Source organism: Hesperophylax consimilis, chromosome 23 (genome assembly GCF_061612785.1).
Source record: "Hesperophylax consimilis isolate HC1 chromosome 23, BYU_Hcon_1.0, whole genome shotgun sequence".
Taxonomy (NCBI): domain Eukaryota; kingdom Metazoa; phylum Arthropoda; class Insecta; order Trichoptera; family Limnephilidae; genus Hesperophylax; species Hesperophylax consimilis.
The window spans coordinates 30,503,438-30,531,366 of record NC_142858.1 but is presented as its reverse complement, the minus strand read 5'-3'; the positions used below and the strand labels follow the sequence as shown (position 1 = coordinate 30,531,366).

The 27,929-nt window shown below is 35.9% G+C and overlaps 1 protein-coding gene across 1 annotated transcript; it reads right to left on the bottom strand.

The window, feature by feature from the left end:
- Positions 1-630: 630 nt before the first annotated feature.
- LOC149412566 (N-acetylgalactosamine kinase-like) lies at positions 631-27,929 on the bottom strand. Its single transcript, XM_089646084.1, has 8 exons — positions 27,509-27,929; positions 22,559-22,732; positions 15,654-15,900; positions 15,259-15,367; positions 8,268-8,425; positions 7,061-7,223; positions 4,959-5,154; positions 631-3,481 (listed from the first exon to the last, which is right to left on the bottom strand). The coding sequence occupies exons 1-8, from the start codon at positions 27,625-27,627 to the stop codon at positions 3,304-3,306; spliced, it is 1,344 nt and encodes a 447-aa protein (XP_089502210.1). The 5' UTR covers positions 27,628-27,929; the 3' UTR covers positions 631-3,303.

Below are 27,929 nucleotides of genomic sequence, written 5' to 3'. Positions count from 1 at the left end.
ACCAAAAATTTGTTTAAAATGAATTATTTCACTATTAAAGTTGTATGAAAATTCCAATAAACCAATAAACGAGACACGATTGGCTGGCGAGATTGTGACGTCACAAGTTCTCACGTCAAGTTACTTCTGGGTGTTTTTGTTCCCGTTGCTGGTTCAATTGCTATAAACATTTAGTTACACATTCGAAAACGATTTGTTTTTATAAAACATATTTGTAAATATATTATTACAAACAGTGGTGTTCTACAAGGACAGTCTGATAATTTGCCAAAAATCGATGCAATCATGATGGCATCATTCTTCCCACAAACTGATTTTTTGGTAAACCGTTTTTTCCGCGTTTACGATTTTGGAAAATAGTGCAATTCAGTATTATTTTCGTAAATATTAATACACGCGTTAAATCCCTTATATTTGGCATAATTTTGTGGAAGCTGATCGATGTGAGGTTCGATGGCAGGTACTGCCAATTTAAAAAATCACTTAAACAGGGGTTACAAACGCAGGGTCTCCCTCGTTCGAAATTAGGTACGAAAATGTAAAAATAATAATAATGGATTGTAAAAATAGCAAACTTCGAATCAAAATCACTCTAAAATTATGTAAATAAAAAACCAAATGATATAAATAAATTACACATATTTTATTAATATTATTTGACTTGCATATGAATAAATTAGATGTATAATTAAAGAAGCGCTTTTTTTGTAAACACATAATTTATTTATATAATTTGGGAGGCGACTATGGGTACAGTCGCCCCGGAAACCATTCATTGGGTAACCAACACCTCTGCCAAAGTGTTTTCCGGCGTTTATAGCCCCTGGTTAAGTGATTTTTAGATTGGCGGTATCTACCTATCAAACCTCACATTGTGAGTGCTTATTTATGCTCACATCGATCAACTTCCACAATGTTTCGTCAAATATACAGTTTTATGCGTATACATATTAATTTTTACAGCACTATTTTCCATAATCGTAAATGCAAATCATCACATATTATTGTCATTAAGTTGAATCAAAGGTTTTTTTTTTTTTAATGCATTAAAAACGGTAGTTGTAAGTGTACCCACTTACGTAGTGTAGGCGGCTGGAAGAAGTACATACGGGCGCAGTGACGTCACAAGCCAAAACCGTGCGAAAGACAGCGTTTCTGTTGTAATTTTAAATGTGAATATTCAAAACCTTTTTTGAAAGGCTACTCCTGGAGAATTTTTTTTTTTATTTTTATATTCCAATTGGTAATTTTTTTATTTAATTTTTGGTTAAAAAAATAAAAATTGTGATGTGATTGGAGCAGTCTGCCTAACAATACCTAACACCTAAAACAGCGATCTTGAGGTTTTTACAAGCACCGAGAGCCGTTAATTGGCAACATAGTTGCTCAAACATATTTATGGATTTACATAAATGTACAACAATATTAATATATATGTACAGTGAAACCCACACATTATAAGGTTTCTACTTTAAGAAGTGTTAACATATGGAATGAGAAAGTGGCATCTATATTATACATCAAAGTTGTATGATATAAGACTGTTTCTTCTGGCTCTTTAAATGATGAGAGTTTCACTATACCTTAAACCTAGGGATTTACAATTTTATAATATGTATAAATTATTTAAATGTATTAATTCTTTACATGTGTATTCCAATTTATATAACAATATAGGAATTAAACTGTTTATTATCAAGTGGGCTACACTCAATAGTTTTAACAATATAGGAGTTAAGCTGTTTATTATCGAGTGGGCCACACTCAATAGTTTTAACAGTACAGGAGTTAAACTGTTTATTGTCGAGTGGGCCACACTCAATGGTTTTAACAGTACAGGAGTTAAACTGTTTATTTTCAAGTGGGCCACACTCAATAGTTTTAACAGTACAGGAGTTAAACTGTTTATTTTCGAGCGGGCCACACTCAATAGTTTTAACAGTACAGGAGTTAAACTGTTTATTGTCGAGTGGGCCACACTCAATGGTTTTAACAGTACAGGAGTTAAACTGTTTATTTTCAAGTGGGCCACACTCAATAGTTTTAACAGTACAGGAGTTAAACTGTTTATTTTCGAGTGGGCCACACTCAATAGTTTTAACAGTACAGGATTTAAAATGTTTATTGTCGAGTGGGCCACCCTCAATAGTTTTAACAATATACATAGGAGTTAATCGGTTTATTGTCCAATAGGCCACACTCAATAATACTAGAGAATACTAAAAAGATACATGTGCAGGTTAGAGAGTTAAATACTTTAGAATATTAAAAAAAGATTAATAATTAAATTAATATGATTACATTGGCAAGTCAAAATATAAAGTCAAATTCAAGGGATCAGCAGAGAATCGGTTAGCGTACAAGGGATTTAAAAACGGAAATCAAACCGAAGTGGATACGCCCAATAAATATCATTGCTAGACAAACACCATTTCTGCGCTGACTTCTTCAATTATAAACTAAATAGGATTAACATAAAGATAAAATAAGAAAGGAAGAAGCAGAAGAAAAAAGAAAAAAAATAATAATACACCATAATATGTTTTAGTATTCAATTCAAGATTGTAAAACTCATAAGAATAAGTCAACCTAGATCAATTCAATTTTAATTGCAAGGCAAGGATGATTGGTACACATATTAGGTATGTAATATACATATATAATAATATGAGTGGATTTTGGCATAGAATTTAGATATATTTGATACAGGTCATAATAAACATGTGAAACAAGAACCAACAGATGTGATATGTGTAGTAGAAGTCAGCTTTACCAGCAAACATTGGAACAGCACAAAAGTGGCGAGCGGGGTTTTAACATGATACTTATCTCTGTAAAGTTCAAAAGAGGAACTACATATCGGATGTGTGCCTTTCACGTGCAAATGCCAAATGGTGAACATACTACTGAAGTATTAAATTAAACAAATTTTAAAACTTCAAATTGTAGCTTAGCGGGTTAATTGCAAAACAGTTACCCAGTCTACCAAAAAGACCCAGACGGAGTAAATACTTCAATGTTTAATAGGACCTGGGCACCCTGCTGCGGCTTGGTGACAAGTACCAGGCAGTGTTTAATAGAACCAGGGCGGCCTGCTGCGGCTTGGTGATAAGTACCAGGTTATTCTTCAGTGTTTAATAGAACCAGGGCGGCCTGCTGCGGCTTGGTGATAAGTACCAGGTTATTCTTCAGTGTTTAATAGAACCAGGGCGGCCTGCTGCGGCTTGGTGATAAGTACCAGGTTATTCTTCAGTGTTTAATAGAACCTGGGCGGCCTGCTGCGGCTTGGTGATAAGTACCAGGTTATTCTTCAGTGTTTAATAGGACCTGGGCACCCTGCTGCGGCTTGGTGATAAATACCAGGTTTTTGAGGTTGTGCTTTTCTGCAGAAGGATGGTCCAGGTAGTAGTTTTTCATGAGCATTTCCACGTAGGCCTCGGCTCTGGACTGCGGACACAAAGCCACAATGCAACCCCCCCAACTGAAAGACCAAGAACATATCAGAATAATACACTATCGGCCTTACTTACTTAAAAAACAATACCCGATTGTTAAACGGTGTTTTAGTTACACATTGAATGAAGACTGCACATGTACATTTTAAATAATACTAATGAATGCATTTTAGTGACTGGGTAGTTGTTACATATTGTAAGCAATTTGTGGTCCTGAGGCGGTCGGCGCGATAAGAGAATCACCAGCAGGTTTGTTCTACAGACCATTTTTACCTGTAGAACAAGAAAAGCATTCCCACAAGCGTCTGTGCTCTAAATCTAAAGATTGCAATGTGTAACTTTCCATGAACTCTATATGGCTGTTAAACATCAGTTTAGTCTATATAACATTTAATAATTTAAGGTTTTCACAAAAAAGGTTGTTTTTCAGTTGTGTAAAATTTAAAACTCATTTAATTAGTAAAGGTTTTACTAAAAATTGTGGGGAAAATTTTATTCAATTGATAAACGACCGTGTATGTGAAAACCTTACTAATTGAAACGTAAAATGGAAACTGAAATGAAATCAAAATTTTAAAAAAAAATCGTTTTTTATTGAGAGGAGAAAAACTGTCACCTCACATTTCATCTACAGGGTGGCGCAAAAGTACCGTTATAGTTTTAATGTGTAATAACGAATGTGCGAAGCCGAAAATGGCCACCACTTGGGGGATATAATTATTCACACTTAAGCCAAAAATATTCCCCATTCATATACTGTATAACAAAAAAAAAATAATAATTAACCAAAAAATAAAAAAATTTATTACACATTCAAACTATATCGGTGGTTTTGCGCCACCCTGTAGTTCATAAAAAAAAAAAAATTGAAATTGTTTTTAATTTCCTGGAAACAACAACAAAAAAACTAAAATGTTTAATGCAATGCAATAAACATTTTACCAACACATGTTTTAGGCATTTATGCTAACCATCACTTCAAAGAAGTTCTTGTAAAATATAGACCATAAAATTCAATTGGAATACTGACATAACCGTTTAAAATAACTTCATGATATAACATGAAAGCAGATTTTACTAATGCTATTAGTTTTAAATATGTTGAATTACAAAAATATAATGGTAAATTGACCATTTTATGAAGAAAACACGATTTGTGAAGATATTTCAAGAATACATAAAAACAGCTGTCAACCTAACGTGAAGTCCTAAAAAACATTTTTGCCAATTTTAAAAAAGAGTCAAAATTTATTTTTTTATTGGTACCAACTCAAATCTTAACTGTCACATTCTTTATACAATGTGTAACAAAACCACTGTTTAACGAATATGAAATTGTTTTTCTTTAGTAAGGTTGTAAAACTGTATGTGTAGTATTAATTTGTTTCACAGTATACTAAACCGTTGTGCCATTATTATTTGATGCTCAGTCAATGAAAAAACAGTGAAACATCTGAAGTTCTTCTGGGAGAGTTACTAATCAAAGATGAAAGGATAGCTCACCCTGCCCCTGTAAGACGGGCATGGACTCCGAAATCGTCAGAGAGTTCCACCAGGCGATCGAGGGCGGGGTGGGAGCACTCGTACAGATACCTGAGGCTCTCGTGGCTCTGCCTCAGCAAGCCACCGAGGGTGCTGAGGCGGTCATTTCCATTCCAAGCGCTGCAGAGTTGGCTAAACTTCTGCACACGCAGAGCCTCTGAAATAAACAAACTTATACGTATTTACAGGTACATTAAACGTTGTTTAAAACCAGTGGACTATAAACCTTGGTCAATTGGTTCCCGTCGCCCATTTATTATAACATTTATAATTTAATGTAATTGTATTTGCGACACGGAGAGACAAAAATAAAAAAATTTAAAAAAGTTATTCAAAAGTAAAAACGCTCTGCTTATAGGCCAGTGCAATTAGCGATTCGCGATCGAAGTAATTCCGGTAGTCCCAATTTTTTTATATGTTATATAAACTGATCCCTTGATGTAAAATCTGAGTTTCCGACCTTGGCGCACCTGTGCTCGCGCCGCCATTTTGAAAAAACTGGCCGAAATCGGGCCAAAATCTAGTTTTTCCCAAATATCTCATTTCCAATGCAAATTTTGGTTAATGTTTTTTAAGAAGTATAATAGAACATAAAATAACCTACAACTTTTGTTAAAACAAATTTCTTCTATCTCTAATAGGTACCGAGGTAGAAAGTCGTAAAGGTGCGCATATTTTTGAAAAAACAAGTTTTTTGCGCAACTAGGTTTGGTTTTTTATAAATACGTCGTTTCCAGTACAATTTTGTGAAAAATTTATTGATACCAATTATGTAGAACATAAAATTTCAAAAAAGCTGTTGATTTAAAATTTAAAATTTTGGTCAGGGATTTGGTCTGACATGACCATCGAACAAACTCTGATGAGATCGATGAAAACATCTGGAGGTTTGACCCAAGGACGGGGAATCACAGACAGTTCCATCCTTCGTTGGACTGCTGGATTCGTTTATCTGCATAACATTTGTGCAAAAAACTTATTTTTTCAAAAATATACGCACCTTTACGACTTTCTACCTCGGTACCTATTAGAGATAGAAGAAATTTGTTTTTACAAAAGTTGTAGGTTATTTTATGTTCTATTATACTTGTTAAGAAACATTAGCCGAAATTTGCATTGGAAATGAGATATGTGGGAAAAACTAGATTTTGGCCCGATTTCGGCCAGTTTTTTCAAAATGGCGGCGCGAGCACAGGTGCTCCAAGGTCGGAAACTCAGATTTTACATCAGGGGATCAGTTTATATAACATATAAAAAAATTGAGACTACCGGAATTACTTCGATCGCGACCCCCTTTTTGGCGCTAATTGCACTGGCCTATTATCATAAATTTAAAAATTCACAATCTACGTTTACTTAATTTTATGCTTATCTTTACTGATTATATTTGCTCTGTGTTCCGTACCTTGGGCTAAGTACATTACATAGGTACCCACGTAGGTTTTTGTTTTTAAATAAATTCCCTTTTTATTATTTAGTAGGTACCTCCTTGGTATGTTGTATCCCTTTTAGTTTGTCACCCTTTTGATGTTAATTTCATACCTATGATAAAAATTACACATATTTTTAATGGAAGTTTTTTTTACTATGTTCATACAATATGTGTTTTGTTTTTCACTTTTTGTGGTGCACTTCCTTTAACACAATATGTACAAATATAGAACCTTATAAACTGTTTTACTGAACAATTACTTTATATGACCACGTATGACCAGGTATGATGCCGTATGGCTTGAGCTTAATTAAGGTAAGGGGCCGTACTGTACCTCGGGCCAAAATAAGTTTCCTAAAATGTCATTCCTATGCATTGGATAGGTAGAATGGCCGGGAGGTGCGAGCCCCGAGCCAGCGTGCCCTCTCCTACTGACACAGTTACGACATGAACGTACGCATTATGAAGGATATAAATGTAGGGTACCTTGGAAGACGTGCAACGCCCTGTCCCTAGGCTTGTGGTGGTGCAGGATGGCCGGGAGGTGCGAGCCCTGAGCCAGCACGCCCTCTCCTACTGACACAGTTACGACATGAACATACGCATTATGAAGGATATAAATGTAGGGTACCTTGGAAGACGTGCAACGCCCTGTCCCTAGGCTTGTGGTGGTGCAGGATGGCCGGGAGGCGCGAGGCTCGAGCCAGCATGCCCTCCAGGTCGTCTCCCAGCAGCTTGTGCACCTCCCCCAGTGAAGCCTCCCCAATGTCCAGCCCGGCTTCTTCAGCTATCAACTATTCAAATAAACAACAATTTTATATGAATAGATTCTCCAAGGTTCTAACAAACCTAACCTATTTGTTTTATCATGTTCGATTTTGTCACTGTTCTTTTTTATCCGGTTACTAGATTCAATTTATATCGATTAGGCATATAGTGCCCAACGCAAACATAACTTTCTAAACATGAAAACTTGTTATGAATATAAATAAACAGATTATAAATGTAAAAATATGCGTGCTTGGTACTTAACAAGTTTCATATTTTTTAGTAGGTATAAACATTAGGTATTTTTGAAAAGCTTTCATACTATAAAAATAATAATAAGTTAATAACAAAATAAGTGAATAGAAGAAGCATTTTAAAAGTATATAAATGTAATGAAGGCAGAATATAAATTGTTAAAAATATGTAGTTTTGTAGAATATTGGGTGTCGTCAATAACAATATTTATGAAACTTCAACGACTCTGCTGGGCTTGCTTGTGCAGACACATAACAAGAATGAAAGAGGCAAGTGTATAAAAACTAAGTTGTTAGGGTGGTGTGGAGCTTAACATCCCAACTTTAGGCAAAGGAACTAAGTAGGGTTGGAATTAAACTAAGGTGCTGGTTGGTGTAGAGCTTAACATCCCAACTTTAGGCAAAGGAACTAAGTAGGGTTGGAATTAAACTAAGGTGCTGGTTGGTGTAGAGCTTAACATCCCAACTTTAGGCAAAGGAACTAAGTAGGGTTGGAATTAAACTAAGGTGCTGGGTGGTGTAGAGCTTAACATCCCAACTTTAGGCAAAGGAACTAAGTAGGGTTGGAATTAAACTAAGGTGCTGGGTGGTGTAGAGCTTAACATCCCAACTTTAGGCAAAGGAACTAAGTAGGGTTGGAATTAAACTAAGGTGCTGGGTAGTGTAGAGCTTAACATCCCATCCTTAGGCAAAAGGAACTGAAGGGAGAAACCAGAAAACGATAGCTGTCCGTGAGGCAGTCAGGACTCTTTTAGATGTGAAGCGTCATAGGAAAATATATTAAAAAACATATATTATTTAATAATATGTATGTACCTTGGCAGCAAGTTTACATTCCCTAACGCGCATATTGTAGTGGTCAGTGGCGGCTTTGTTGGCTTCAACTAGAGAATGTGCCACCACAAATACGGCATCATCGGGAAGACTGACGGCCTGAGTACGCAGCGGGTTCCAACTGATGTGCTGTGCCGAACCTAAACACAAACAAACAATACACTATCAGTACACATACTACCGTGAACCATACAGACGCAAGGGAGATGAGCCATTTAACAACATCGCACCTACTCATAGCGGGGTCTCCCCTTTGTTTCTATCTACACATCAAACGCATAGCCACTTTGATTGCTTTTCTATGCCTGGAAACTTGCAAAATGTTACCTTATCCTTTAACAGTGGCGGCTCGTGGTATAACTACAATATGATAAAGAAAATCTGTTTTCTTGATGAGAAAAAACTCTAGGTGAGTGGGAATCAAGAAATGTGCACAGGTTTCCAGTCTGGAATTTTCATGTTACATCTTTTCAACGTAACATCTTTCAACCATTTTCATCTTCGTTTCCGTTGTGAGTTATGGAGCTCAGAAATATCTATTTAATGTTAACAAAATACAGTAAACTGCTACATATATAATTGAGCCTATATTCAATTTAAATAACTCTGTTTTTGTGCAGCGTTCCAACTACGTTCACAGCAAAAATAGTTTTAAAATCGCAACCACAGGTGACAGTACAAGGCCTATGGACAAGGCCTATGGTGATTGCCGGTAGCGTGCTATTTTTCCGTACTACGGTAAAGTCAAGACAAGTCGGCCATTATTCAACTGAACCTGACGGTTTGATAAAGTTTTATTTCTGCATTGTGTTATTTGTTAAGAGTGGGAAATAAGGCAGAGGTGATTTGCTGGAAAACAGATCTCTAAAACGGCTTAATTCTACCTTTCGTATTTCATTCTCAGACTTCATATTTTTTGTTACCAAATAATGGACTATTATTTTCAATCTGCTTATTTCTTTGTAATTAATGTAGGCATTCAACCATAAAAAACAAAAACATTGATTCACCATACAAACCACTTTTAAAACTTCGATCTATGATTATCGGATTAATAATGATTTTACACAATATTTTTAATTTAAAATATGTATATGTATATTACACACATCTGTAGAAGTACGGCTTCTTATTATCGTTATGATATCTGTGGATATTAACAATTAAATAAATACTGCATCTTGCACCAAATTTTCGACACATTTCACAGTTTTTTACCGGGATGGAAGCCCCCGGTGATGGCAGTGAAACTATACGCCGTGTTTGACGGTATATATATTTCGAAAATGACACCAAAATTTTTCATTAATGGGTCTAATAGTAGAATACCGACTCACTTGAAGCATTGCAATAATCTAAGGAAGCTACAAAAACAGTAAGTACTCACAAATTCTCTTTTTTTATGTAAATTTGTTGCATTATATTTTTTCAACTGTCATATTCTTTGAAACGCATAAAATACAACATTTAATGTGCGTTCCTGTTCCGAACAGATAGCACGAACGTCATGATTTTTGACTAGCGCGCTCTTTTTGCAAGTGTGTGTGAGTTCATTGTCTTAAAGCGCTCTGACTAAGTTGTGAGAGTGAACGTTTTTTTCATATGGCGTTTTTGGTAATAAAACCAAAAATTACGTCTTACGCCGGATCATTGTTGGTTTGGTAAAATCGGCCGTTTTAAGTGATAACAAGTCAAGAAAGTTTTTCACTGTTCTGACCTTACACGGTAAGGGGTATTAATATAAGGAGTGAACAAGTTTAATACAGTTTTTTTTATCTTTAGATTAAACAGACAAAAAAAAACCTTTTAAGGAAAGTAACAATAATATCGCCTATCTGCGTATAAACACGTAACCATTCACACATTGTCAAATCAAAGATATCTATCTATGTATGTGTTGTGTTGTAAAGTTCCAAATAATAATATTATTTTTCTCTTTGTAGATCAATATATGATTTATCAATGGCAGCTGGAAAAAATACTCCAAGCAAGGTATGCTTCAAGTAACGAATGAATGAAAAAAGATTATTGTTTAGCTGTACTAAATAACACAGAATAATTTAACAAATATATAAATAAAAAAATAAACTTTCTTTTATTTCTCGAGGTCAATATTATTAATGATGTTATTAATATATATACATATTCTATCAAATATAAAATTTACCAAAAAAATTCACCTTCGACTATCTCGAAAACGAAAGCTCAAATAAAAAAAGTCATAACTCAAAATTGACTTTAAATAAAAGGTAGATTCATTCACAAGTTATACCGTTTATACCACGAGTTTCCGAACACCGTGTAAAACAAACTTTCTTTGTATCGGAAATGTTCCTCAAATGCGATTCTTAAAGCTAAAAACTGCTCAAATCTAATTAGATTTGACAACAGCAAGTGAATAATGAAACATTTATAAAAAATGTCAAATTAAATACTTTACCAAAATATGTAAGTAGTAGGTTCTGCAAATAAGTCATACCTTTTTACTAAGTTGTTTGTTTTACTTAATATTTACGATTTCCGATTGCGTATGTTCATTGCTGTTCCACATGATGAATGCACATTTGACGTTGTATTTTCACAAGTTCACTAATATGCAATTACCGCCCTCTAGCGGCAAAAAAATGAAGATGTTTTGACAGTTTGAGAAAATTCGCGGTCATATAACAACCGCTTAATATGTTGTAACATTTTTGTTAATAAAGCGAAAATATACAGATTTACGGAAAAAATAAATAATTAATTTTTTTTTTTATGATTATTGTAATTCAAAACTTATGAATAAATTGATTCAAATACATAAAACGTAGCATCTGTTATTTTAAATATGTTAATTGAATTACATATAAATCTATAACTTACAATTTGTATATGCTCAATACAGTCAACTGCAACACTTAATACAGCCAATAATATCTCAGAACTCACTTTTTCACTGATTAATTTATAACCATAAAACCGTTCCTCGGCAGGGGTAGGCGGAGATAACGGATCTCCAAACAACTCAGTCTTGGCACACATTCCTTGCCTCATTCACATTCATACATTGTCCCATAAATACTCTTCTTTTATTCTGACTCTTGACCAGTGGCGGTTCACTGACAATCCAAAATAAAAACAATATGACAAAAAGATTATGGGTAAAAATAATTATTCCACCTACCTTATTTGTAGATAAGGTCTATTACACGTTGTTTGTGAAGAGCAAAAACTTCTATCACTTTTGAAGTGAAATTTTGGATTGTTTGCAAAATTTTTTTTTCAATACTAAGTACAGATAAAGCATTCAAACGGTCTTGACTCATCGTGTTTCGCAAGAATGATTTAATTCGTTTTAGGGTAGAAAAACACCTTTCGCTTTCCACAGATGTCATATGTATTGTACATATTATTTTTAAAAGCTTCACACACTCCGAAAACGACTCGACTAAATTATTTTTATAAAAAAGTTTGCAAGATTGCCACTGCACCATCGGCGTTAGAGAAATCATAACTAACTAACTAACTAACCAACCATCAAGCCGTTTCTCCGCAGGGGTAGGCAGAGAGGATGGACCGCCAAACAACTCGGTCTTGGCACACACTCCTTGCCTCATTCACATTCATACATCGTCTCATACACACTCTTCTATTATTCTGACTCTTGACATGGCCCGACTCAAGTATCTGATTCACTTGGTCGTGCCATGTCTTCCTCGGGCGTCCCCGACTTCTGCTACCATTCACATTTGCATCGTATATTCTCCTTACACTCCTTTCTTCGCTCATTCGCTCTACATGCCCAAACCATCTAAGCGTCCATTTCTTGATCTTACTCATTTGGCTTACATCAGCCTTGCACTCTTTGCGGATATCCACATTCCTCACACGATCATACATGGTTTTACCACACATACGCCTCAGGGATCTCATTTCAACAGCATTCAATCTACTTTCATCCTTTCTTTGCCAGTTCCCTCTCCCGTATATAGCACATAGTTCATTTTTCAATTTAAATTTATCTAAAAAGACGTACGTGTTCACTGTTTCATTGAAATCACTTTGAGGAAAGTTTTCTTTATATTGAGTTAAGTGTTCACAATCAAATAATTTTGATGCTAATAAATGGTTAGTAAACTCGAATCTGTCTTTGATCTGTTGTAAGATAATATCACATACTTCGATGCAAGTTGCATAGTTCACCGTTTTATTTCTTTTTGCTTTGGGCTCACCTGTTTGGTCTATGGAATCACGAACTGTCTGAATGCATTTTTCAAATTGATATATATACTTCTTAATCATGATGGTATCTAAAGAGCGTGATTGTAATTGTTGAAACAAAATGTCACAATGGGGTAAAATCTTGTTGAAGAAACCTAACCAATATATAAACTGTTCATCCTTAAGATAATGTAATAACATACTAGCCTGGTTTATAGTATTCGAATCATTATTATTTTGGTCTAAAATAGTTTCCATACATTGTATCAACAATTCTGAGTATGCCGAAACAGTTCTCACAGTTTTTATGTTGAAATTCCATCTTGTTGGTGGGGCAGAAGGGATTTTCTTTTTCATTACATCGTTTAACACGTTCATTCGTTTAGGAGACCTCGAAAAAAAATTTGGAAATGCGTGAAGATGTGCGAAGAACGTTTTTATTACATTGCTTTGTGAAACACTTTTTTCGACTATCAAATTCAGCTGATGAGCATAGCAATGAACATAATTAGCAAATGGAAAATTAGCCTTAATTTTTGCTTGAACCCCTCCAACCCTTCCACTCATAACTGAGGCTCCATCATAGCATTGAGCTATCAATTTATTTGAACTGATGTTCAAACCTTGAAGTTCTTCAGAGATGGCTTTATACAAACCGTCAGCGCAATGCGAGGTTGGAATTAAAACTTTCCAAAAGCGTTCATAAATATTGCCCTTCCATTCATATCTGATGATCAAAACCATTTGCGTCGTCGTGTAGTTTCATCTGCTTGAATCGCAATAAATTCACATTCCGTAATTTGTCGTTTCACTTCTGTGCTGTATACTTCCATTATAGAATCCAATATGTCATTTTGAATAGTCTTTGATGTCCCTTTAAAAACAGTGGCACTATCTAAATGTTGTTTTAATACTGCATCTAATTCTGCCACGAAATCTATTAAGCCGCGAAATACACCAGGGTTTATCGAATCAGGGGTTTCGTCGTGACCACGCAATGCCAATTCAAATGCTCCACAAAATATGACACAATCTATTAATTTAGACAATATATATCTGTTTTTGTCAACCATTGCATTATGTTGTTTAGTTTGCTCACGGTATCCAGAATCCAACTGTTGACGAATGTCAACTGTACCTAAAACGGCTAAACTCATAACATTTTGTAAATGTAAAGTAGATGAATTGTGCTTTTTCAACTTCTCTGATAGATGCGTTAAATCATTAATCCCACTCAACGTCCAAGTTGCATCTCCACCAAACACAAGACACGGAAAACAAAAAAAGCGATTAACTATGTCACAACCACACAACCAAAAAGCTTTAACATAAAGTTTTTTGTCAAACACTCGAGTAAAAGCTCTTGATTTAGATTTACACTCTTGCTTAATCACGAGCACTGGACGAGGTGGACCGGAATTTTTAATTAATAATTTATTTTCAAACAAACTGTTATTATTTCTTATATATTCGACACTGATTACACTCATTTTTATTTCTTATAAAGTTACAAATTAAAAGGATTAAGTTCTGTATTTAGCTTGACCAAATTACTCGATAAATCAATGACAATAATTACGTCACGGCTCGCGATAACGACGCTAGATGATGACTGTGATCTACTGTCCAATATCGAGTTCGAAGTTCGACGAACTTTGGATGTCTTCGTGTAACCTCGTGTCAAGGTTCATAAATCAGTAATCTTCTGAAATGATCGGGTTATGTCGGCGGCGTGTGTCACACGAAAATCAGCTAACTCCTGGTACAAATGGCTAGATTGAGGCGCTCGCAGTGTTTTAAAAAATACATTCAAAAACGTATTTTCATCCGTTTGCAAACCTGTGCACACGGCAGATTCGAGCGCCGCGCGGCGGACATACTTTATACTTGGAGAGATTAAAATCGCTCTCCTTGATAATATTCATTGCATTGTATTGGTAAGTAATATTTTTAAATGATTTTTATAGATTTTATAGTCTTCAGTAAGATATTATAAATTAATTTTAGCCATTACAATTTAGATAGTGCTGCACACGAACGCACTATGCGACCAGCCGCCACTGCTCTTGACCCGACTCAAGTGTTTGGTCCTCTTCATAGTGAAATGTCTTCCTCAGGCGTCCCCGACAGGGGCGGTTCTTCCCTTATCAATTCCCTGGTCAATTGGTGTTTGACCCATAAAATTATAACGCAACAATAATAATAAATTATGTTCATCAAAAGAACAGGTTTTATTCATAATGTATTTGAAATGTACCACAAAATAGCAGAGCTGCTAGCGGCGGCGAGTGACATCTATTGGTCTCTAATAGAAGCTTTCATTCACAAGTCTACACGATTCGTTGGATCAATTTAAAGAATGTCCCCGGCTTTGGCATCTTCTGTCCCTATGCGCACCATAGAATAAACGAGATGGAACTATGTCTTTCGTCTCAGTAAAAATTAGGTACCGAAGAAAGCTTAGGGACGCTTAGTTCATGGCCATGAGGGAGACAGCACGATGTATATTACATGTTTTAAAGAGATGGTGACATAACACATGTTGGTTTTTAACTTTACATGCTTTTCGTGTGTGGAGCAATGCCCTAAGTACATGGATTGTGTAGTTATTTACAATATTAACATAATATGTATTTGGAGTAATAACATACCTACAAATTGATTTGTCCCCGACTTCTACCATTCACATTATTCTCCTTACACTTCTTCCTTGGTTCATTCTCTCTACATGTCCAAACAATCTGTATGAAGTAAGCACTATATATATATTTACCCAGTTCAGCCAGAAAGGCAATGGCTTGATCCATTCCACCTCCTTCAGTCCCGATGAGTCGCTCGCTGGTAGCGCAGAGCTTTGCTATTTCCATTTTACCAATCGTTAACTGAAACAGAAGTGTTTGCAATGAGAACGGGAACACATTGATATATAATATGTAACGTATGAGAATATCCAGGGCTTTTTTAATAGACATCAACAAAATTATTTTAACTGCCGGCTTATTTAAGAATAATCTCAGGAGAGGAACACTACTGCCATCTGTTGGAACTCAATAGAAACTGAATCAAGCTTGTGGGAATTTGAAAATAACGAAAAAAAACAACAAAATGTAATACCCATGAAACTAAAAAAATATATACACATAACACAAAATATCCCACAATTTTTACCTGATTGGATTTGATAATTGCAAGTGTAGCGGCACAAACAAGGGCGCTGGAACTCGACAGGCCGGCAGCCGGGGGCACACTGCCGCTGACCACCGCCATAAAGCCGCTGACGTTCTTCAACTCCAGCTGGCCATTAGCGTCGCTCTCAATCCCGTTGGAGCTGGCCTTCTTCCGCTTTCGCACCGCCTCCGCAGCGCCTTTCACTCCACACAGCACGTACTCGTACCACTGGGGAGTGCCGCCATCTCTGAAATTAAATGAGAACATACTGTTGAAGGACCTAACTTTCATTGCTTAGCCACTTAGCCAGATAGACTGAATTAACAAGTTCAAAGAGTTGCAGCGGGTGAGAGGGGCTAAGATAAACTATCACAAATTGAGGAGAATTCAGCCCCCTCGTTCGGGGGCAGAGAAGCAACCGGAGTTACACGGAGTACGTAAATCATGTATTGCTGGAATTGCTTTAATATTAAAAAGAGACAACTCAACAAAATGTTATGTATGGCAAATAATGTACATATTTATCTAGAACAGTGATGATCAACTTTTTTAGCCAATTTATCCATTTTCAATGTGTATGCGGGTTGAGGGAGACCATTTGACCTCTCCAGCAGAACTCTCCCGATCCATCGCCTTGCACCGCAGTGGGAGGATAGATTCATACGTCCATCACTCCTAAACTCACTGACCCTCAGATCCCCTTACACAAACTCCACACAAACCTATTGAAATTTTATAAAGCAAACAAAGAAGGTGAACATAAAGCGCTGCAAACGAAAATGTTATATCTATAAGGCCAAAACAATAAATGCTGTCGATTTTCATCATTCCGAAATTTTAAAGAACATTATAAAAAGATAATTTTGTGCGGCTAATTCAAAATAGATAGATAAAAGTTTGTCGCAATACCCCAGTTATCAAATATCAATCATAGCGCGTACACAAGGAAAGAGCGCAAAAAGAAAGTGTGCACATAGAAAGCATGCACAAAGAAATAGCCACAGACAAAAAATGTATAGTTTCAAGATCAAACCAATAAATGCTGTTGATTTTTTTTTATTTTACAAAACTTTAAATTTAAATTGCATCAAATATATTTTTCAACACAAAAACGCTGCGCTGCGAAGGTGGAAAATTTTCTACAGAAAAATTCATGAAAAATGATTCAAAACATTGATGAAAGAGGAAAGTTTTCCGCTTAGCCTTTTTACAAAACAGAGCATAAACCACTGAGTGATATTTTATTCAGACGAAGCTCACCCGAGCTTGCGTACCCACGCACGAAATGGGCTTGCGGGCCGCAGGTTGCTCATCACTGATCTAGAAAGTTTCCGCTAAACCTTTTTACAAAACAGAGCATAAACCACTGAGTGATATAGACGAAGCTCGGGTATGCACGAAATGGGCTTGCGGGCCGCAGGTTGCTCATCACTGATCTAGAAAGTTTCCGCTAAACCTTTTTACAAAACAGAGCATAAACCACTGAGTGATATTTTATTCAGACGAAGCTCGGGTACGCACGAAATGGGCTTGCGGGCTGCAGGTTGCTCATAGGTTGCTAGAAGGTTAAGATTTGACAATATTGAATTTATTGCGTTTAAATATTGCTCAACATTTGTACACGGTTGACCCCTGTGTGGAGTTACAATATTACAATATTATTAATATTGGAGTTAATATTATGTGGAAGCATAAAAGATACAAGGAAGATAAATAAAAGATTTTCATAAAAAGCAGTTCGCATTGGGAATAAATACAATGGGATAAGGATTTACAACAACTTATAATAAATGCAATGGGAGAGGGATTTACAACTACTTATAACAAATGCAATAGGATAGGGATTTACAACAACTTATAATAAATGCAATGGGATAGGGATTTACAATTACTTATAATAAATGCAATGGGATAGGGATTTACAACAACTTACAATAACAATTATTTTACAAGCAATAATTATTAGTCTGAAACACTCATCCACATTGAAAAATCTCCTGATAAAAGATACATGACGCCAACGGGACCGTTGGCCCGTTGGTCCCGTTGGCGTCATGTATCTTTTATCAGGAGATTTTTCAATGTGGATGAGTGTTTCAGGCTAATAATTATTGCTTATAAAATAATTGTTACCCTTTGTGCTATGCATAAAAAATCTTGTATAAACATTAGTTTACCAAAAAAATAATAATTTACAATAAATGCAATGAAATAGGGATTTACAACAACTTACAATAAATGCAATGAGATAGGGATTTACAACAACTTACAATAAATGCAATGAGATTGGGATTTATAACAACTTATAATAAAAGCAATGGGTTAGGGATTTACAGCAAAAATATCGCATTATCATTCAGTAATGTTTGTTATGTACATAGGAGCAACGTCTTTGAACAATAAAAAGGAATTCAGTGCAATTAATGGATGTTTTGTATATTTGACTTACACTCGACAAGTGTCACTTAACAAATATTATTAACACAAACGATTAATATTATTCAAATATTATTAACACAAACGATTAATATTATTATCAAATAGATAAGCGCAGTTTTTGACACAGGCTATAAATAATGTTATCAGTATTAATAGTTTGCAATAAAACAGTACTGTAAAATAAAGCGTTAACCTTCTAATAGTGGATACTATAATTTACTTGCTGCATAAAGTTATCTTAGTATATTCAACAACACATGGCACATATGAATCTATCTGTAGCAGTGGCGGCTCGTGACTTTTGGATATGATATGATTGGAGAGCGCTAACATATTTATTTAATGGCATTATTTGGGGGTTTTAGAATCACAGAAAATGAAAATTAAACATTTGAGCTTTATTGTGTGCATAGAAAATTAAAAATATATCAGTTGAACTGAAAACTACTCAAAATAAATGTGTAGGAAATACAATATTATTATCTCAAATAAAAGCACAAATAATTTCCAGTAATCCGGTAATCCCAGTTGTCTAGCACAACCAGGTTTTACACAGTGCCACATTAGTGAGAATCTACCGTATCAGTGGCAGACACACTTTCCCAAACTGAAAAAATCTTGAAAATCTTCCGACAAAAAATATGTATAATATTTTCAGCTACAAAATCATTAATGTTGTATTTTTAAATCTTACCACTCTAGCCCAATGAAGAGTCACAGACCGCCACTGTGTGTGTGTATGTATGTTGTATTTTTCAATCTTACCACTCTAGCCCAATGAAGAGTCACAAACCGCCATTGCGTGTGTGTATATATGTTGTATTTTTCAATCTTACCATTCTAGCCCAATGAAGAGTCACAAACCGTCATTGCGTGTGTGTATATATGTTGTATTTTTCAATCTTACCATTCTAGCCCAATGAAGAGTCACAAACCGTCATTGCGTGTGTGTATATATGTTGTATTTTTCAATCTTACCATTCTAGCCCAATGAAGAGTCACAAACCGTCATTGCGTGTGTGTATATAGGTATGTTGTATTTTTCAATCTTACCATTCTAGCCCAATGAAGAGTCACAAACCGTCATTGCGTGTGTGTATATATGTTGTATTTTTCAATCTTACCATTCTAGCCCAATGAAGAGTCACAAACCGTCATTGCGTGTGTGTATATATGTTGTATTTTTCAATCTTACCATTCTAGCCCAATGAAGAGTCACAAACCGTCATTGCGTGTGTGTATATATGTTGTATTTTTCAATCTTACCATTCTAGCCCAATGAAGAGTCACAAACCGTCATTGCGTGTGCGTATATATGTTGTATTTTTCAATCTTACCATTCTAGCCCAATGAAGAGTCACAAACCGTCATTGCGTGTGTGTATATATGTTGTATTTTTCAATCTTACCATTCTAGCCCAATGAAGAGTCACAAACCGTCATTGCGTGTGTGTATTAGGGTGTCCCAAAAAAATCAAAGTTGTTATTTTTGAACGCATACCCTCTAATTTTGTTTTAATACTGACAAAACACTTACAAAAAATTTTTCGTTTACTTTGGACAACTGCAACCCGTGCCGATTTGCATCGAAAGATGTCAGTACTTGTACATTAAGACGCCAGCGAGCAAACGTGTTGATGAGCTTGTAGTAACTTGCTATTTTGTTAGTAAACGAAAATCACTCGTTCAGGCAAGATGTTGTTAGATTTACGCACTTCTAAAAAGAGTATACTTTTAATAGGAATCGTAAAACACCAAACATCGGGTTCTAAACTGCCATCTAATGGACAAGTTCTTGAAGTGTTGTTCTACAATATCCGGAAAGTTAATTTAACTGTCAATATATACCAAGTATAGCCATAGTTGGTATTAAAAGCTGTTTTTGAAGTAAAAATCAGTCAAGTGACTACAAACTATACATGACACTCTTCAAAAAGTTTCGAGATAACTGTAAAAATGTTGATCCCGATAAAATTCGGTGCTACAGAGAAAATCTCACATTGCATCTAACCGCTTCCGAAATCGATGATTTTCTTGACTTTTACCGTACTGCACTGACAACAAAAATACTTGGAGATGACTATTGAGAGTTTTTAGAGCTCTTTGTGATAGTTTTAGGAAGAGATACAGCGAGAAAATTTAAGATTCGGCCTCCAGGTGCTCGATGGATGGCAAAGGCACTTTATTCCTTGAAAATATCATTAATTTGTGCGCAATTTAAAATTACCGGTAAGGATAAGGCGGCACTTTTAGACGTTTGCCTGTTCATAGTAACATCCTATGTCATGGTTACAATGTATTATAGCAGTTAAAGCACCTTACCAGGACTTGTGCTTTTTGAAATCGATGAAGGCTTAACCCCTCCGACTTTTCGCGAACTTGAAGCTAAAATGTCTTTATCGAAATGTCAATTTCACGAAAACGTTGTGTTATTACCGCCTCACAATCAAAGCTCTATAAATGAAACATTACTGAACGGAGCCGAATAGTAAAAACTGTTTTAGAAAGGTTACAAAATAGGCTTTCAAATTGTTGTATCATAAATAAATATTAACATTTGTAAATATTTAAATTTAGAATGGAAACATGAAAAAATTGTAAAAATGACTCACCTGTAATGTTTTATGTAAAAACGATACTAAAATCACGGATAATGTAAAAAAAAAACACTTATTTCATCGTACAAATGTACAATAAACAATTCTGTCACTTCACTTTTTGACCATTTCATACAAAATATATTTTTAAAAAAATAATTAAACTTGCGAGGCGGGTCGGCACGTCAAACGGCTTTCTTGGCGTCGTTTTACGATTTGGCGGGTAAAATTTGCTTCCACTGAGTAGGTCTTTTTACGGGTTTCTATGGATAACTTTGAATAGAAATGTGAAGCTTCATTCAATACGAATATTCTACTTTTTGTTTTAGGGATGTCACTAGAAGAATAACGGAGTTATGACGATTTTTGTGGAAACACACGCGTTGACGTGTAAACACGCTTATTGCACTTGACTGCTATCGTTATTTTATCGTGTATATCTGCTTACGTTGCTGACCGGTTAAGAAAAAAATGATGAAAACATCTCAATGGCAGCTTTATTTCTGTTCAGTAAGCAGTTATGGTATTTGACCGATGAAGGATCTATTTTATCGCTGTTTGACGACGCTGTGGATCAAACAACCAAAATAAAAATGCTCGAAATATCAAAAAAAAATAATTTATCAACCCATCACAAAAACGTTACATCCCATCGAAGGAAGATCTTGATGGTAAATTGTATGGTAAGTTTATGAAGTAGTTTAAATTATGTTTTATATTGAGGTTTTTGTTCATATCATAATTTAGTGACTTTTGTTTCAGAGAAAAATATTTACGACTTCATTTCAGTCAAGAGCAAGTATTTGTTTGATCGTCTGAAAACAGATGCCAGTTTTCTTAACGAATTTCCTACGATGTGGTCAAATAATGCTTCGTATCAAGAAGTCAGAAAGAAGGTGTCGCCGCTGAGGGTAGTGAATGATACAGCTGAAAGAACTGTTAAGTTAATGCAAGATTTTCATGGCTTAATCTCACGGTCGAAGAGGAACAAAAATATTTTTTGTTACGATGCGTTCAGGAACACCGGAAGATTTATCCTGACTGTAAAAAACAAACTATGAAGAAAAAATTTAATCAATAAACCATTTTTAAATATAAAATACTACATAATCGAACATTTGTGCATTTTTAAATTTTATTTATCCGACAAAAATGAAAGTTGAAAATCCTTCCATATTAACTCTGTACCATATGTTTGGCATCAAGTCGGCACGGGTTACCGGTAATAAATCAAAATACTAATTATTATATGAGTTATTGGGATCAAATGGAATAAAATAAGAGGGTATGCATATTTAAATTCATGAAAAAAAAAATCTTCCTTATGTCCTGGGACACCCTAGTGTGTATATATGTTGTATTTTTCAATCTTACCATTCTAGCCCAATGAAGAGTCACAAACCGTCATTGCGTGTGTGTATATATGTTGTATTTTTCAATCTTACCATTCTAGCCCAATGAAGAGTCACAAACCGTCATTGCGTGTGTGTATATATGTTGTATTTTTCAATCTTACCATTCTAGCCCAATGAAGAGTCACAAACCGTCATTGCGTGTGTGTATATATGTTGTATTTTTCAATCTTACCATTCTAGCCCAATGAAGAGTCACAAACCGTCATTGCGTGTGTGTATGTTGTATTTTTTATCTTACCACTTTAGCCCAATGAAGGGTCACAGACCGCCACTACGTGTGTATATATGTTTTTGAAGGTTGGTGGACTATTTTTTTATTCATACATCGATCTGTATCTAGTTGTAACGTGTACCCCGCTCATCAAATCAGGTCGATTTTGACATTTTTAATACATCTATTTGTTTTTTCAAATTTCTAGATAAATACATGACCAACAATTTAAAATTAAAATTACAGCTTAATATTTGTGTCGATGTCCCCGCTCCAGTCGGGGTAGCGAGGGTCGAGGTTGGTGAGCCGGATGTGTGGCCTGTCCAGCGGCTTCACAGCGAGCAGCACGCCTTGCTCCAGTGCCATGGGCAGCACCGGGTATCCGCAGTAGTCGATGTGCTCCCCAATCAGGTTCACTCTGCAATCAACGAACTTACATACTCAGTTTTAGTTGACTTGTGATAAATGGGTGTTCCAAAACAGTGCCCAGAGTTGCACCGAGGATCAGGGCTTTCCTAATATCCTCAACATGGATAGAAACTCCCCTAGGGAGCAAGTAGAACTATTGCCAAGACGCTGCCACCTCAGGAGACAAGACTTGTGAAGTGTTATTCTTTTAAAGAGCCTGTGGCATGTAGAAAAATTTGACAACTTTAATGATATGACTAATTACAGATCATTTTAATATTTTGTTTGTGGCTTCTGTGAAGAAGTAAAGTTAATAAATAAAGATACCGCACAAAGATATCGTCGCATTAATTCGTAGAATGCGTAACTCCAAATTTTTCGAAAATACGTTTTTAATGCCATCTGGTGTTAAAATTAGACCCGCATCGACTAGTAAAACTCGAAAATTTAAAAAAAAATTAACCTTTTAGATCAGTCATACTCAACCTGCGGCCCGCCGAGCTATTTTGTGCGGCCCTCAATACATTTAATATCAGGAACATTTACAAAATCTGGCATTCTATATCACGTTAATTTGAGATTAATTGCGACTTTGATGTACATACATTGAAACCCGAAGAGGATAGTATAAGAATAATATACTATCTATATAATATTACTGCACACGCTAGATCTCTAAAAAACAAAGATTTGACAGACAAATATGCGCGCAAATAATTTTGCTCGTGGCAATACATAAATTTTTGACAGTTCCAAAGCTAAATGGTTATCAGTGTTACTACCAAGGAAAAATTTTTGCGGCTGGAAATTTTCGAATTGTTGTGGGGAATTACACATGATGTTTTTGGCTGTGCGGAATTTTTTTTCAGCGAAGTTCTGTAACAACCCCCCCCCCCATGGATTTCGAATAATAAAAGGGGGGAATCAAGCTCACACCGTTTTGGCAACACTGATTAGTAGCGGCCCGCGTAGCTTTACAAACATATGAATGTGGCCCGCAGAAGAAAAAGGTTGAGTATCACTGTTTTAGATAAACACAAATTAGGAAACTGCGTAAAATTATGGTGCCATTTTTACTCGCGAATACTTCGTAACTCCTTAATTCAGTATTGGCCGGTGAGCCGTGCACGCTTGTTGTGTTTTTGACTGAGGAAATTTATTTACGGTGTAATAGTTTTACCGTGAAATTAACTGAGATAAGTTGATTAATCAATTTTGAACATTTTATAACCTTAATTTTAATTGTGAAGTCACGAATAGTGTTTTGTATCTGTAGTCTAAACTGACGTCTTCTGCACCGTGTGACGCTCTGCCGTAGCTCTCTTGTTTTATGTGCCTCTGCGGTTTCGTAAATACCTAATAGGTCCTTGTTCTGTGATTATCTCTTCTTCAAGGTCACCATCTCTTTGCAAGTGGATCTCCTCCTGATGCATATCCGGATCCGGTTCTTCACTGTCCTCTTCAAACAAACCCAAAATATTTACGGTGGAACGTGCGGCAATTCCATCTCGTCTCTCCTCAGACACAGTCCGTTCTCTGTCAGGCATCTTCCGCGGGTCAAGCACATGTCTTGGTATGCCATCTACTTCGATGTTGTTGACTGAAGTAAGTCCTGTCACCCTTCCATGCACGATGTGCATCTCCCATCTACTGGTTTAACCGCAAGAAGATCGCCCACTTAGAGCTCAGTCAATACTTCCTCTTCTATATTCACTTGCGCAGAAGGGTGTCTCCACGAGTGTGAAGTGTGAACTATACTAGACAGCGCAATACCTCGATCATCCTGACTTTTTGCAGCCAAAGATTGTACCGAAACACTGCCTGCAGGGGATCGCTTCCACTTCTGGCTGCAGTTCTCTTTATTGTTTGATGATGTCGTTCAACTATACCGTTTCCAGCTGGTCGGTATGTTAACATTCCATCTCTTACACTTATCTGTAACACTGTAGGAACAAAATGCAGTACCATTGTCCATAAGAACTACTTTGGGCGGGCCTCTTTCCCGAAACACTTCTTCCAAATGTCTGATAATCGAAGCTGCATTATCTGACTCGATTTCCCGCCACACGGCAAATCTACTTGGACCGCAATCGATAAATGTGAGTAAACATTTCCTACCGAAATCAGTAACATCAACTGCCAAGCGACTCCAGGTTGTCACAACATAAGATTACCCGCTTCATGGGATGATGGTGGAGGGTCAATTGTCCTGCATTGTACGCAGGAACGCACGCATCTATCGACGTCCTTTCTTCTCGCCTCGGGATCGACCAGCCGGGCAAGATGAAGCGTTCACTTTACTCCAAAGTGATGCTGAGCATGAAGAGTTTCTACGCTTAAAGCACATGTTTGCTCACCAGTTCCACTTTCAAGTCTCTCCCACCTATCTTCACACTCTGAGGAGTCTCTTTCACAACGTTTCCTGTCATGGCTACTCTTTGCCCGGGTCTTGCAAACCCTAGTAAGTACATCAGTTTTATTTCTACAGGACAACAAGGGTGATCGACAATGTCAGATCAAATTCTTCTACAATCTCCTTCATCAACTCCAAGCGTCACTTAACGATCATCTCTGACACGACTACTCCCGGTCAGTGTAGATCTCACCCAGCACAAAACCGTCGCCGAATCTGTAATGATCTCCAGAGTTTGAAGATTTCACTTGAGAGTCAGATTTAATCCCTTAAGGAAGGAAAAGTACCAGCATTTACAATACTTAAAACAGACATTAGAAAAGGATTACCACTCCTTTAACGATAACCTTCCGCATCATTAAAATCATTAAAATGCATCTAAATAGACTGCCTCGACATACACATACATTGTTGTGTTTTATTTTGTAAATGTAAAATTCCTATCTCCCAAATTTTCCGCTAAGTTGTTCATAAAACTGTTCGCAGAAAAGTATGTATCTTTTGTAAAATGCGTATCTCCATTCTCGGTTTTTACGTAAACTTCCTAACTCCGATTTGAAATAGAAAGCCTTAACTTACAAAAGTTTAATGATTGAAAATAAATTTCCAAATATATTATATGTTCGAAACATAAATAAAAAGAATAAGCCGTCTTTCATTTTTTTTCACTACGAGGTTTTTTGTGCCTCCTGTAAAATTTTACATTTGGGAGTTACGCATTCTACGAATTAATGCGACGATATAGAAAACCTAATAACTGACAAAGGGTAAAAATTATATTGTTTGTTTGTTAGATAGATCTAAATTATTGAAATAATAATTAATCAATTTAGGTCAAGAGGGAAATGCCACTTTTGGTTAAGAGCAGGTTCATGTTAGGATTGTAACTTATATCAGATTAAGATGTTATTTATATCAGATAAATTAACTTTGATAGGGGAGTGTAGAAAGATATCCAAGGCTTTCATCTGCCAATGTATGACAATAACAACAGAATACTGATTAATTTTATTATTATGTGTCATCTAAAATAATATTTTTAACAGTTTGTTTATAATCTCTTGTTATATAATGAAGGTTGCAGGAATTATCTGGTACTGAACGTTTGAGCCTACTCATAAAAAATGTCAAACGATAATTCAGAGACAGTTTCCATAGAGACAATTTTTTTAAAAATATAAATTGGTGTATGTAGAACTTAGTAAAATGCTTCACCAATAATTTATAGAAACAGTACCTACCACAGCAACAACTGTGAAGAATTCATTTAAATTCCTGTTTTAACCTTTGGCATAAATACAAAGACGCATTATGTTCAAACTAATGGAACAAAACAATGGCATGTTCCTGTTTCTAGATTGAAATGGCTACACACATAACTTCACATAATGAACGGAACGCATTAGAAAGAGATAGCCATTCAAAGAATGTGTGTACGGGTGAAACGGCTGTATTATTACGATCTCCTCGCGACACCAGTTGCGAACTTAAAGCGGCCGTCTGACAGGCGAGCGTGTCCGCAACAAGCATGATGTCAGAGGCGAGCGACGAACATTTTTGCATCGACATCATGCTCAGACCGCTCGCCGCGAACATGCTCACCTGTCAGTGAGCCGCTTTTACACTCATTCTTGACTAACAAATGAGTGAGCAGAATAGTAGAATATGACGTACTGTCACTAGCTTGTCCTTCAATACTCTTACGTGTTTCTGTGTTCGCTGTCTCACTTCATTTTATTCGAAAAGTATTATGAATAATTGTATTTATTGAAATAATAAAGCTCCATCAGATTTGGTTTTTGGTTGAGAATGATTTGTGCGCATCTCAAAAGAATAGGAAGGCATTTTTTCACAAAAAAGAGCCTAGAGCGACGTGTTTGTGGCAGCTGGTGACAGCTTGTCTGACCGACGGGCACAGTAAATTACTAGTTTGTCCACTGGACCAAGTTCAGTGAAACCACGCGTGTACGAGACAGTTATAAAGTCTTTACAGATACTGTATACGATAGGGGGCCGGACACAACGTGTCAAGTAATCAGCCTCGGGGAGCACATCAAAGTACAGAGAAGAATTGATTTCTATATATGTATATTAGCACTATAGGTATTTAACCTTCATTATTTTAACAACAATGAAATAAAACAATATTTGGTATGTCAAAATACTCCAAATAACCGACTTCAACACGCTTTGGCTTCGAACTCTGAATTGTAAAATAATCATTAAGGACATAAATGTATTTTTAATTGAAGTCTAAATGATCTAATCGTGATGAAGTCAACTAAGGTCAATAGACCTATTATTAGACAAAATGTTCACAGAACTACAAGTAATTAATTGAATTTGAAACAGAACAAAGGCAAATATTCCTACCTGCCGGGAACCCGGACGAAAAACTCTGGATCTGCATTATACTTCTGTTTGAAAGCGTTGATAACATCGATAACTTCATTGGTTTTAACAACGTCGACAATTGGGATACAGTCCTCCATCGTTAGTCCGACAGACCACCGCTAAAGAAGGAGATCAACAAACGAAACGAACCGTACAACACCCACAGTTATCAGTGCAACTGCAGTTGTTATTGTCTTTCTTATCGGATAGGTTATCAGTAGACGTGTTCACAAACAAATTAAACAACTCACAATCGTGAGCTATGATCCCCAACCACAATAAAAAAAAACAAATATCGTGAGGAAATACTCGAGATTTGCTTTAACTGCCGATATAATGCGAAAAATTTTAAACTTATCCTGTTTAAAATTTTACTAGCCGGCTTGCTTAAATTAACCAT

Coding starts and splice junctions, on each gene's coding strand:
- LOC149412566 (XM_089646084.1), bottom strand. CDS start 27,627: ATGGAGGACTGTATCCCAATTGTCGACGTTGTTAAAACCAATGAAGTT. Junction 22,733..27,508: donor TTCGTCCGGGTTCCCGGCAG/GTAGGAATATTT, acceptor CGTTGATTGCAG/AGTGAACCTGATTGGGGAGC. Junction 15,368..15,653: donor CAATTATCAAATCCAATCAG/GTAAAAATTGTG, acceptor CTTCTGTTTCAG/TTAACGATTGGTAAAATGGA.